A 12,883-nucleotide genomic window follows, 5' to 3' on the forward strand; every position below is an offset into this window, starting at 1 on the left:
TTAAGTATACCTACGGGAAGTTAGTCGCGATGGCAAGAGCGTACAAGGGTGTTCGATGACGTTCTTTGCATCTGGTCAGGAATCTTGGCTGAAATTTTGAAGTCTGATCATGCGACATTACCGGATGGCAGCGTGGAAAATATCTTCGAGAAGTCCTCGACATTCGATATAGAGTAACTTAGGACTATTATAACTTTCTTTTTATTTTTATTTTTGTTTTTATATGAAACGTGCAATTACATATTTTAATTATTCGTTATTACTTTGATCTTAATAAAACGAAACGTTTTATTACATTTATGGTTTAATAACTCACCCCTATTTATATTATTACTCATACCTGAATAAAGATGCAACCTTTTTTCCCTTCGTCTAATCCTAATTTCACAAATCCGAAATGACCTAAGCTTAGGATCATAAAACGATCCTTCCGAACAATTCAACTTTCTCTTTCTTAAAATTACTGAAAATCTCGGGATCCTTTTTCTTTGGGTTTTTTTCTTTCCTTTTCTTCCTTTCCTTTTTCTTTGGGTACTTTTTCTTTTTCAAGGTTTTTCCTTTACTACGTTATGTACACATCGAATACACTCTATACGTTATAAATCGAAATGAATTTATATTCTCAAATTCAAATTTCAAATATTTTTTTAATTCATTATATAAATCTAGAACAAGCGAACTGTCGTGTAACACTTGGAAGTAGAAACGTTATTAGAGAATACAAAGAGCATCGGGAAATACGAAGATGAAGACGAAGAAGGAGAAGGAGAAGAAGAAGAAGAAGAGAAGAAGCAGAAGAAGAAGAAGAAGAGAAGAAGAAGAAGAAGAAGAAGAAGAAGAAGAAGAAGAAGAAGAAGAAGAAGCTGTAAGAATGACCGGACGCGAAACGATCAGCTTGGTTATAAAGTCAACCGAGTTCAATTACTTTAGTTGCGTCTTCGCTCGAACGAGTTCTCGGTTCGAGAATCTACTCGAGTTCCCCTTACACGCGCGTATTAATGTACACGACGACTGCTCGTATCACGCCATTGGCAACCTTTGAAAAATATCATGCATATCTTTATTCATATGATATATAAACTAAAAAAAAAAAAAAAATAGAAAAAAAGAAATAGAAAAATTAAAAACTAATTCGAAACAAAAGAAAATTGAAGCGTACAGTTTTGTAAATAAAGTGATTGGATCGTTTTAAAATCGTTTGGATTTAAATTGACTGATTAAAAATAAGCGAATGTTAATTTCCTTTAATTTACATCGCTGTTTTGTAAATTTCAAAATCAACTTCCTTTGTCGATTACAAATCTACGAGATTATAGTCCTTGAATTTATTCCGCAATTTTGTAAATTTCACAATCGATTTTCCTTGTCGTATAGTACGTGCGCATTTCAATCTTGAAATTCACTTTGAACCCTTTAAAGCATGTTATTCTAGTAAACGGATCTCGCGTGTTGACGAAGTCTAACGATCTATGTGCAATGTATTATATGTATGCACGTATGTATACCTATAGGTACATAAGTCTGCATATGTTACCTATGGCGATGAACTCTAGAAACTAACTTCGAGGAAGGACCTCTGTTATCTACGAAGTAACGTGACAAGCACGAAATTGTACTTGCAGAACTTTCAAAAGATCGATTTATGATTGTCTTCCTACGAAAGCTATGCATTTTAACACGTTGACTACCGAGAAAATTTTACGTAAATCGATACATCTATCTAATGTTTCCGATAATTAAAAAAAAAAATTATATTTGTTTTTGTAACTATTAAGCTAGTCATTATCTATAATTACAATCTTGTAAATGTAAAAAAGAAAAAAAAGAAAAAAGAAAAAGAATTATTAAGGTTGTAAATAAAGCTTTGCAAAATCTAATATCCAGTCACTGTTGACTCTTATAGTATTCAGCGTGTTAATAGACGAGAATTTTATCTGATCGGTTTGATCATTGTTTTCGAACGTACGAAGCAAAGAAGATTGAGAAGCGTTACGTAAGCGATTTTTCTAATTATCGTTCGTACATCGCATCGGTCGTAGAAAAAAAGAAGAAAAAGTATGATTAATGGGGATAAACGAAAACTATGAATATAATTTGGTAAACATGTTTCGTATTTCTTTTTTTTTCGTTAAAAAAAGTTATAAAACCGGAGTTCAAAGAATATACGAGTAGTAACAATTTTAATATCTAACCTGAAGCATTATATTTAAAACCTGTTTGTGAGATCTAATCCTTAAAACGAGAATCCTTAAAACATGATTTAAAAAAATAAAAAAAAAAAAGGAAGAAAGGTCTAAAACATCGTTGACACATTTTTACACACACGAAATGAAGATGCGAAAATTGTAGAGATCGATCAGATAGAGCAACTAACCGAGTTCGATTAAAACACGACCAATTTTCACGTGAACGATGAGTTGTTGAGAGTATGGATCTCACACGACGATATGAAAAGCTTTCTATGGAGGAGTTTGCGTCGTTCAATGACATGCTTCATGAATGTCTCGGCTGAAAAATATTCAATTGGATCAATCGCGACGGCTTTGTCATTCTTGAAAATTTTTCGAACAAAGAAGCGATACAGAACGAGAAAAAAGAAAAGAAGAAAAAGAAAATAAACGACTGAATTGGTGAGTTAACAAAAAATCTAAGTACGATATTTATCGTTCCAAAAGAATGTACAATCAAACGTCGCCATTTTATTAATTTTCCAATGAATCTTATCGTAAGAAAAAAAACAAAAAGGAATTACGAAGTATCAGGCGCCTCGCACAATCTTTCTAATTGGCTGAAATACAAATTTATCGATCATCGATAATCGACTGTCTCTCGAGGATGAATGAGCAAGCGCGGGAATCTCGAACGCTATAATTAGACGGCGTATTATCAAAGGCACGCGGAATCGAATCGGACATTCGTTTCGGCCTCTGCTCCCTCTCCTCTATTATATTGGAGCTAAAGTGATTCTTGTTACTACATGTTCTTAGATGTATCTTTCTCGCTTAGTACGGATTAGTTCATTTGTGTGCTCGCGTGTACCCATTACTTAATATCTAGTTATAACCAACGCACTTTACACCTAAGCTAAATTCGCATGTATGTATCTCAGGACCAAGGACAAAGTAGAGATATTTTCGACGCGAATCTACTTCGTTCAAAGCCAACGAAGTTGATCGATAAACGGTTTGAAGTTGAAAATGTAGGAACATTTCGATCTTTCGCAAAATAACATAACTTTCGAAACACGGTATTATTGGATATTTTCAAAACGTCAGAAAAAGAATCAAATTCGATCGTGGAAAAAATATTGATGTATTTTGAATGGTTTGTTGATGGAACTTTTCAAAGGCAATGTTTCAATGCAAATTCGAACTTACGGACGTGCATGATTTATTCCGACAATGTCCATTTCCGTTCAATGTAGCGAACAAGTTTCTAGTTGTACAAATATCTGATGTTCAGTTAATTATTTTCTGCAGAAGCATGTCGCGGTAAAAGACGGTAAAATATAAATGAAGCATACGAAAATACATAGACGTATACGTACATTATCAAAACTTCATTCGTTATATCTAATCACCTTATTAAGTATATAAGGTATAATTTAGAGAAAGTAATTGAAATATCGATAGTAAGTTAGGTAATCGAAATACATAGAATGCAAATCGTTAACGAAACAATAAGGTTGCACGAGGATTCATTTGTAAAAATGTTTACACGGTTGGATACGCTTTTTTCGTAATAATAATGTTCTCCATACTATCTAAATAAAAATACCTTAAACGATTCATCGCGACATATCACCTCATCCATAGCTAGAACGACGAACGAGCAACGACGGTAACCTCGTTGACATCCGCTTACGTATACGACGCCCTCACGCTTTGCATTGAATACGTCGATTACATACGTTAAACCGAAGAATACATATGCATCGTTTGAATGATCGATCGTTTTAGACGGCGACGACGACTACGTCGTCTACGACGACGACTACTACGACAAAAACCAAAACCGCATCGTTATCATTATTTATCCCGGTTGGTCCATCGAGGGCAAGATGGTCCGCGTGTTGGGTTATCGTCGCCTTCGCACATTCGCGTGTGCACTACTGTGAAACGAAATTTTCGAGATATAAATTGAGAGTATTTTATAGAGAAGCATGTGTTATCTTGATGCGAGGCTACCGTCGTCGTTGGTATTATTAGAGAAATTTAATCTCGTTCTCTGAAGAGTCTTCCTTCGATTCGAGACGTCGTTTTCGTCATCGATAACTTCATGAATTTTAACTTATCTTTCCAAGATGTTTCCATCCAAGATGATGAAAATAGAATGATGTATTTGTATTTCCATTAGAAATGCAATCTTTTATAAGACAAGAAAAAGTCCTATTTCTGTTGACCGATCGATCGATAGATAGATAGATATATATATATACATATATAAAATAACATCGTAACGATCTCTATGAAATATTAAGTGAACCATATTTCGACTGTAACAATTCGATACTAATTATTATTGTAACTTTATCGACGGGTTAACATACTAATCAAATTCGATCTCATTTGACTTTCTTTTAAATAATCTATATCCTTAAACTAATCTTCTTTCTTCTTAGCAACAACGAAAAAATTATTTCCAAAGATTCGTATCTTCAAAACGAATAGAAATTAGAAGACTTTCACTTCCCTCCCCAAGTCGTTCGTGGTCATTATTGGATTCCAACGAATAGCCTTCGAATTTCATGCAGGCAATACGATAGATCGATTCGATCGTTAATATGCCATGCATGATCGATGAACGAACAGACAAAAATTATCAATTTCTTTCTAAACCACGTTCACATGTTTTTGGTTGTTGTTGTTGTTGTCGTCGTCGTTATCGTACATTATAAAAGCGACAATTATCACGGAACAGATATGTACATGTGATTCAGTTATAACGACGTTTCGAGAATCCTCATGTTTATTCCGACAATCTATTTTTCACATGATCGTACGTTATTCTTTTCAGACCGATCATTCTCGTACACGTGGTTATCATACTTCAAAAATGATTTCTTACGAGACAAAATCTTCGGAATATTTAACTGTTACGCAACGAGAATGTCGATATCGTCCTACTTTCAATAACATTTTTACCTTCCCATAAACGACCTACATTCAAACTCTCCAACTTCGAACATTTTACCATAACGTAACGAGAAAACACAAATTTAACGTCAATGTCAGGAATCACGTGACGTATTATTTAACCCTTTATCTTTAACGAATCAACTTTTTTACGTTTACAAATTTTCAAACGTACCGTATAGCTCTCAAATTTACAGTACAAAGTTTCAAAAGAACGTAGATATCGTTTTTCAGAAAAGTATAAGAAAATGTTTAAGCAACGAGAAATAAAGAGGTTAGAGAGAACGATAAAAGACGGAACATGTTCTCGTTTAACTTAGTTTCGTTGTTAGGAGGACGAAAGAAAATGAGAAATTATTTCATGGACGCGCAGCACGGTACGCCAAGCGTCGAAAGCACGTGGCGACGAGGCGAAACGTCTTGGCGCTCAAGAGGGGTTCACACGAGTATGAGCACGGAACACGGTTCGGGAATGAGCGTGCGCACACGCGCGCACGAGGCTTCGAAGCTTCCACGGTCGATCAAAATTATTTTCTACATTCATATAATATGTTGTGTGGTAGTCGATCGTTTGCAAAGAGAAAGAGAGATAGAGAAACGGAATAAAAAATTAATGGAAAAGTAAAGAAAATCGGATGAACGGAAAAAAAGGAAAAACATTTTTCGATGTACTTTGACCACGTGGTCTACTAAAACTTCCTCATGGTTTCTATTACCTTCGACTCACAAATTCTCCCCGTCTAACTTTCCTACGAGAATAGAATTGACTCTAGAGAAGAAGCAAATTACGAATGCTCGCAACGTGTATGTACGTATTACGATCGTGCTCGTAAAAGCGTCGAAGGACGTTCGAATAAAAGGAGGAACATGTTGTCGCAAATGTTTCAATATGGTTTTTCTTTTCCTTCTACGCTAACTCCTCTTCTCTCTCTCTCTCTCTCTCTCTTTATCGAGACGTGGATTAAATTTTCGATATATCCGGATAATAAAAGAGACAGAAGTTCATAACGGAGGTAATAATGCGAACACAAGAGAGCGCTACTACATAATCGTGTCTAAATATGGAACGGGTCACGGTCGTGCGAGCACTCGCGCTTGTTCGTTCGTTCGTTCGTTCGTTCGTTCGCGTTTCGTCCTTAAAGATCGTGAGACCGACTTCAGCGCAAAACATCCTCCTCCTCCTCCCTCTCCTCTCCTCTCTCTCTCTCTCTCTCTCTCTTTCTCTCTATTTCTTTCTTGCTTGCTCCCTCTATCTTTCCCTCTCGTGACACAAGTCGGTCGAGGGGAAGTAAACAAGTCGACGAACCGGACACTTTCGTATCTTCTCAGTCTCTCTTCGGAAGTCGTTTTTCTTCAAACCTGTATACGATGTGTTATCCTTACTTTCTAACTTTTATATATATATATATATATATATATATTGTTGTTATTAAAAAACATTCCACGATTTTTTACATTGCATCCAAAAGTTTTAATTCTTTTTCAAAGCAATGTCGAGTCCGACTCGACATCGCATTTCGTTCCAAGTTCTACGTCTAATCGTTTACTCGAATACTTTACACAAATAGTATACGTAAATAAATGTCGTTGTATTAATTAAATTCTAAAATATTGAAGTAACGGTAAACCAATCCACAACGAGCGAAAGTGACGAACTCGATACGAATAGATGAGAATAACTCGGAGACCGCAAAGTTTTAAACGTCGTTTCGAAGCTTGAAAATGAAAATATCTATGGAAAAATGTCCATTTCGGAGCATGTGAAAGAAGAACGCGTGGTGTATGAAAATAAATGGGAAAGATATATCAGCGAAAATATAACGAAATTCTCTGCGAACGCACGCCTACGTACGTTCTTCTCAAGATGGAATAACTCGGAACCTTTCACCGGTATTAGTAGTACGCGAGTAAGTCGTCGCTCCATTCTCGTTTACTCTCGCTTATTCAACAACGGGATCGTGGGCTCGTTGGATCGCTCGTTTCATTGATAGCCCTGGTGCGCGAGCACGACCATGACTCGAACGTCAATTACGTCTCGCGTTTACGATAATCGTCTGTCCGCGTGGACGAGATGAGTTATAATTATCTGGTCGCGAAACTTAGTCAGGTTCTTTCGCCGTTCTTCCGTTGAGAAAATATATATATTCGTATCTCTTTCGGTAGCTGTTCCGACGTTCGCGTAGCACGTGTATTTCTCTCTTTCTCGCTCTCTCTTTGATCTGTTCCTTCTCTCGCGAGAAACACGATGTCGACCGAGAATGCGGACGGCTTCGTCGTTTCATCGTGCGCGCATAACTCTTCTTCCTTGCGCAATAGGACGAAATGCTGCCAAATTTTACTTCCAATCAGAAAGCTCCATTTTCATTCCCAAAGATTGTTGTTCCGTGGGTTTGTTTGACGTTCGGTCACAGTCCACGTGGGAAGTATAGAAATCAAAGAATTCCTTTTTAATCTTTTTCTTTTTTGTTTACGGCTAAAGTCGAACGTTGTTTTTGGCAAATAAGAATGTTTGTCCTCGTCATCATTGACGAAGAAATTGTGAAAAGGAAAGAAGAAGAAGAAGAAGAAGAAGAAGAAGAAGAAAGAAAGAAAAAAGAAAGAAAGAAAGGAGGGAAAAAAGTATATTACGTGCTTGAAGCGAATGACAAAAAAAAAGTGAAAAAGACAAAATGGCGACGAGATAACGAGGAGAATGGGAGAACGAAGAGCGGAAATTTGAAAAGTTGACCATGCGACTTCGACGAGACTCCTGCGGTTTTCTCCGGTAAAAGAAGAGAAAAAGAAGAGATGTTCGTCGGAAGAACGGCGAAGGGGAAGAACGAGCGACGAATCCCACGGACCAGCCCGGCCTGGCAAACAATGACGAGAGTGACAGCTGCAAGAGCACAAGACGGGACCTTTCCCCTTTCTCTCTCTCTCTCTCTCGCTCGCTCGTTCGCTCGCATTGCTTCTCCTTTAACTACTCCATCTCTCTCTCTCGCACGCCTTGACCGCCGTTCTTGCCGCTTTCGCTCTTTCTTTCTCCCTCTCCCCTTTTCTCTCTTCTTCCTTACCTGGCGAAAGTGCGTTCGTAGCAGCGTTCGCGGTTACCGCCGACTGTGAAAATGACGGAGACGACTCGTCGTCGTCTCGAGACATCGTCGTCAATGAGCGATTTCGATCGACTGAACGAGCATGACGTCGATGATGATGATGACGATGATGGTGATGATGATGATTTCGATGATGATGATGATGATGGTGATGATGATGATGATGACGATGCTGATAACGTTGTAATTGTTGTTGCGAATCTTGTTGCTGTTGTTGATGCATACCTGCCCTATCGCCGTTCATTCTCTCCTCCAGATGTAGCGCAGCGGGTGGTAGCATCGCTTCCTCCTCCAACGTGCCGCCTCCTTCGAAAATGTTTCTCCTTCACGAGACGTCCTCTCTTTTTCTTGTACTTCGTATAGTACAAAAAAAAAAAAAATAGAAAAAGAAACCCGAAAGGTAATGGTAACGCAAAGAATGACAAAGGAAACGACGAACTTGCGTCGTACTATGACGAACGACACGTAAAAACAACGGCAAGACGATTGTTACGCGCACGTTTCACGGAGAACGAAGATTTGAGGGATATGGTGTCACGCGTATAGTAACGCACGTGTGAAGACGAGTACACAGTGGAATGCGAGCAATAATATACAAAACACGCCTTCCTCTTCAAGAGAATCTCCCAGTGTCACTTTTAATCCTCTTCGGCGTTAAAGTAAAGAAAAAAGAGGACGCACTTGTTCGCGATCCCTTTTTCTTTTCTTTTCTGTTCGATCGATCCACAATAATTTTAACGTGCCTCCGAAATCACCCCAAGTTTCGTTGAACGCGTATCAAACTTCTCATCGGTCTCGGACGACAGCAACTTGTCAACGACGATAAACTCGGTTGCGTGAACGTCGTCAACGGGGACGCGTTTCGGCGTTGTCGCTCTAGCTTTCGAGGTGGCTGCATTTGATGGATCTGAAGCCGTGTTCGTACTCTCTTTTCCTCTCCCTCCTCTACCCCTCTTTTTCCTTCGTCGAATGTCTTTCGAACGCACGCACACTGACGACACTATTTCTCGAACGCTTCGTAACGGAGTATTAATTGTCTATCTCTCTCTCTTTTTTACACTCGCTTATCTTTTCGCTACTTTGATAAAACTCGAAAAGTCTTACGTAGTAGTCGTCCTTCGAAAATACTATCGACTGGACAACGGCACAATAGGATATAATCGCGGAACTTTTTTTTTTCTTTTCTTAAAATATCAAAGAGAGAGAAAAAAAATGAATCGAACGACGTGTACGTGTATTGTTTAAGGGCTGTGTACGAAGGAGAAAGGAACGCATGTACGGGAAAAAAGAAAATCGCAGGGGATCTGTAGCTCGTGACGTTTCACGCTACGAGCGATCCCTTCTCCTTCTACAGAGATCGAGACGCGACTGAACACGTCACACCGCGCCGACGCCGGCTTGACAGAAGGCCTCCCTAACGGTAGACCGGGACGCTGAAGTTTTTTGCTTTCGTTAAGTTCTCCTACCCTCCCCTTGCCTCCGCTATCCCTACCATTGACGCAATCGCGTATCCCCACTCCTCGCTCCTACCGGCGCCGCATTCGACGCTTCCCCCACTAACGTCCGCCAGTTGGCGCGAAAACGTATCCCGTGACAGCTGCTACGTTACGAGCGAGCGCCCGAGTAGAGGCTCGGTCCACGTCGGCTCCTTCCGATTCTTCTCGCTTCTCCCCCTCCCCCTCCTCCCCCCTCTCTCTCTTCTTACAACCCGCGCGTCTTTCCGTGTCAGTCTTCCTTCCTTCTTTATCGTGTTTCTGAGCTGCACCATACTCTCTCTTCTGTCTCTTTCTCTCTCTTACTCACTCAGTCTCTTGTTCTAGGAACCCTCTTTCATTCTCTTCGATACGCCTGTACTCTCCACAAGGGAAATGGACCTAACATGGTTTTCTATAGAATACCCTTAATGTACCTGCCTGCTTCTCTCCGCGGTTCTTTCCACCGACGCTCAAGTCACAGAGAGGTAGCTTTTGAAACTTTTATTTCGCGCGCTTTCTATACGTAAAATAATCTTTCACTGACTTTCTTTAAGAGAGATGTCGCCTGAAGGAAAAGATATTTTTCTATTTTTCTACTTTTTTTTTTTACTCTTGATGCGTTGGATCGGTTAAATGATCGATCAAATGAATGAACAAATAAGAAAGAACAATGAAAAGGAGACTATTTCTCCAATTTTCTATTATACGCGTATATGTACGATGAATCGAAAGAAAATAACTTTATCGAGGTAGAGGTATTCCCGCGATTCTTTGTACGTTTAATTTTCATATATTATATGATTTGCTGATTTGATCGGGGGAAGAAAAATTCCCTTATACACGAAGAAATATCGAATACTTTTCGAAGCAACTTCGACGAAGTGAGAAATCCTTGAATTTCGTCGTAAGTTTATCGAAAAGCGATTACTTGAGGACACCCACTACGAGAGACTAGGAACCCAAGTTGGATGTAAATCTAAGGCAAACATCTTCTCTCGATGCACGAGGCGAGGTAATGAGATTTCCGGTTGAACGAACGATATGCCTTATCTTTAACGTTACTAGTCTTATTGGATAAGCGTCTTACAAGTGCGCAAGTAATGGTGTATAACGCGGTTAACATTTTGCTCCAACTCGGTTGTTCGACGATCAAGAAGAATTTTATTTCATAAACATCAGAAATCGAGATACTTGGAAATGAGATGTTTCTTTTTTTTTTAATAGGAAGAAGAAACAAATCGTTATAATTTCAAAAGGATCATTATCTTGAGCTTCGACTAGAAGTTAGTTGACAATTTCAGGGCTGACGTTCGATCTCGATAACAGAGACGGAAGTCGCTTGAGAGAGGGAGGGAAAGAGTGGCAGCACGCGTGAAGAACTCGTCAACGGTAGCCGACGACGGTAGGCGGTTGATACGTCGTCGTCGGTCGTCTCTATCAGTAAGAAAGAAAGAAGGGAAAAGGGAGGAGAAGCAGCAGCGAGTTAAGCGAAAGAGGAGGAGAAGGTGGAATAGGAAGGAGAGGAGGACGCTTCGAAGACGTTGCGCAACTGAGGGACTTACATAACTTCGATACGAGCGCCACTCTCTTTGCTTTCCCCTCTTCTTCGACTTGTTCGAGGTACTTTGCGCGCGAACAGCACCCCCACTTCTTTGACTTTGACGAGCACGCTCTTAAAACACGTGCTAGCCTTGCCAACAGTTCTGCTATAAGCTTGCTTGCTTGCTTTCTTTCTTTTTTTCTTTCTCGACTGTCAAAGTATTCTTTTTCAATTTTGGACGTATCGCATTCGTCGATATCTTTTCAAAATGATGAAAGGTTTGAATATTTTGAAAAGATTCGAAGAAACGATTAGACTAAAGTCGATATAGATTTTTTGGATAAAAAGAAAAGAAAGAAAGAAAACATGCGAACGTTCAAACGATCGAATAGAATACGAGAGTGACATTTGTTACCGTTCGACCGGTAGTATAGATATCAATGAGAGATAAGAGAGCTTGACACATTTCTCTTTATAAGGTTTTAATAAAGAAATCGTTAATTGCATAATTGAATATTTTTTATTTGTTTTTCTCGACGAGTACTCTAATTACCGTTCGCGACACGCTAATCTGTTATTCTACGTATGCTGTTCATTCATACACCGATTGTATGATGAAATAGCGACCATATGATACGCTCGTGTGATCCTTAAGACTTCGTACGGTTTTATTCGTAATGTCAGCGGTAACAGAAGCAGGCAGGTGCCAACTGCTGTCAGTTATATATTTTTTTCTTCTTCTTCTTCTCTTTGCACACATAATGATCTGTGAGAAATTAAAAGAAAAAAGAAAAACAGAAAGAAGAAGAAAAAAGATAGCGAAGAAGAGCGAATATTCCGTTCCTCTCTCGTTGTTACGTAAAGTCAACCATATCTGTCTATCTATCTTTGTCTTCCTTGTGCTCGTAGCTATAGGTGAGAAAGAGAGAAATAGAGAAAACGCGCGTGCTCCGACACTTTCGATTTATGAATGAATCGTGTACCATACGTGCGTGTACATGCATGCGCGTAAGAATTGGCCGGGTTTGCTAGCATTTGACGAGCAACAAGTCGTGCTCGAGTGAGCGCGTATGTGACGAGGACGACAAGGAGGACGTGTGTCCACCTTCTTCCGTTCTGTCGACCGACACACGCTTCTGGACAATCGATATTATATTGCATAACGCGCTTTCAAACGAATTGAAATTCGAACGCGAAGGTTATTCTTAAGATAATTCAAGTTTTTCGAAATGTTCTTACGATCATTGGATATCTATCTTCTATTTGCTAATTTTCATACAATTTTTCAACGACTTTGCGTAGAAAAGAAAAGAAAAGAAAAGAAAAAGAAGGAGAGTAAAAGGAAATTAATATTTCATTCTTGCGCTAGTTATAAAAATAAATGTATAAATAGAAATGAATGTAGCACAGAGTGTCCCCGAATTAAATGGGCACATACAAGAAAATCTACCGGCGTTAAATCCGATGAGCGTCAAATCTTCTTCTTCGAAACATAAAAAAGATACATTTAGACAATACTCATTCGTAAAATTTAAAAGTCAATATATCTTGAATAAAGCATTTACGAGCATTTTGAAAGAAACATTTTTCTTGCTTTAATGTCCCAAATTTATATTTTAAGTTTGACCATTTAACCCAGAG

At 38.8% G+C, this 12,883-nt stretch overlaps 1 protein-coding gene across 3 annotated transcripts in view; it reads right to left on the bottom strand.

Annotated features, from left to right (window-relative positions):
- LOC127072718 (homeobox protein AKR-like) overlaps positions 1–12,883 on the bottom strand; it is a 47,671-nt gene that overhangs the window by 18,797 nt on the left and 15,991 nt on the right. Inside the window, exon 1 of one of the 3 annotated variants that reach the window (XM_051013358.1) lies at positions 8,453–9,676. The exons of 1 other annotated variant lie outside the window; for it this stretch is intronic. In XM_051013358.1, coding sequence (XP_050869315.1) covers positions 8,453–8,507 — 55 coding nt within the window. In that variant the 5' untranslated portion in view covers positions 8,508–9,676. One more of the 3 variants, XM_051013357.1, reaches the window with a different exon arrangement.

This window comes from Vespula vulgaris, chromosome 2 (genome assembly GCF_905475345.1).
Source record: "Vespula vulgaris chromosome 2, iyVesVulg1.1, whole genome shotgun sequence".
NCBI lineage: Eukaryota > Metazoa > Arthropoda > Insecta > Hymenoptera > Vespidae > Vespula > Vespula vulgaris.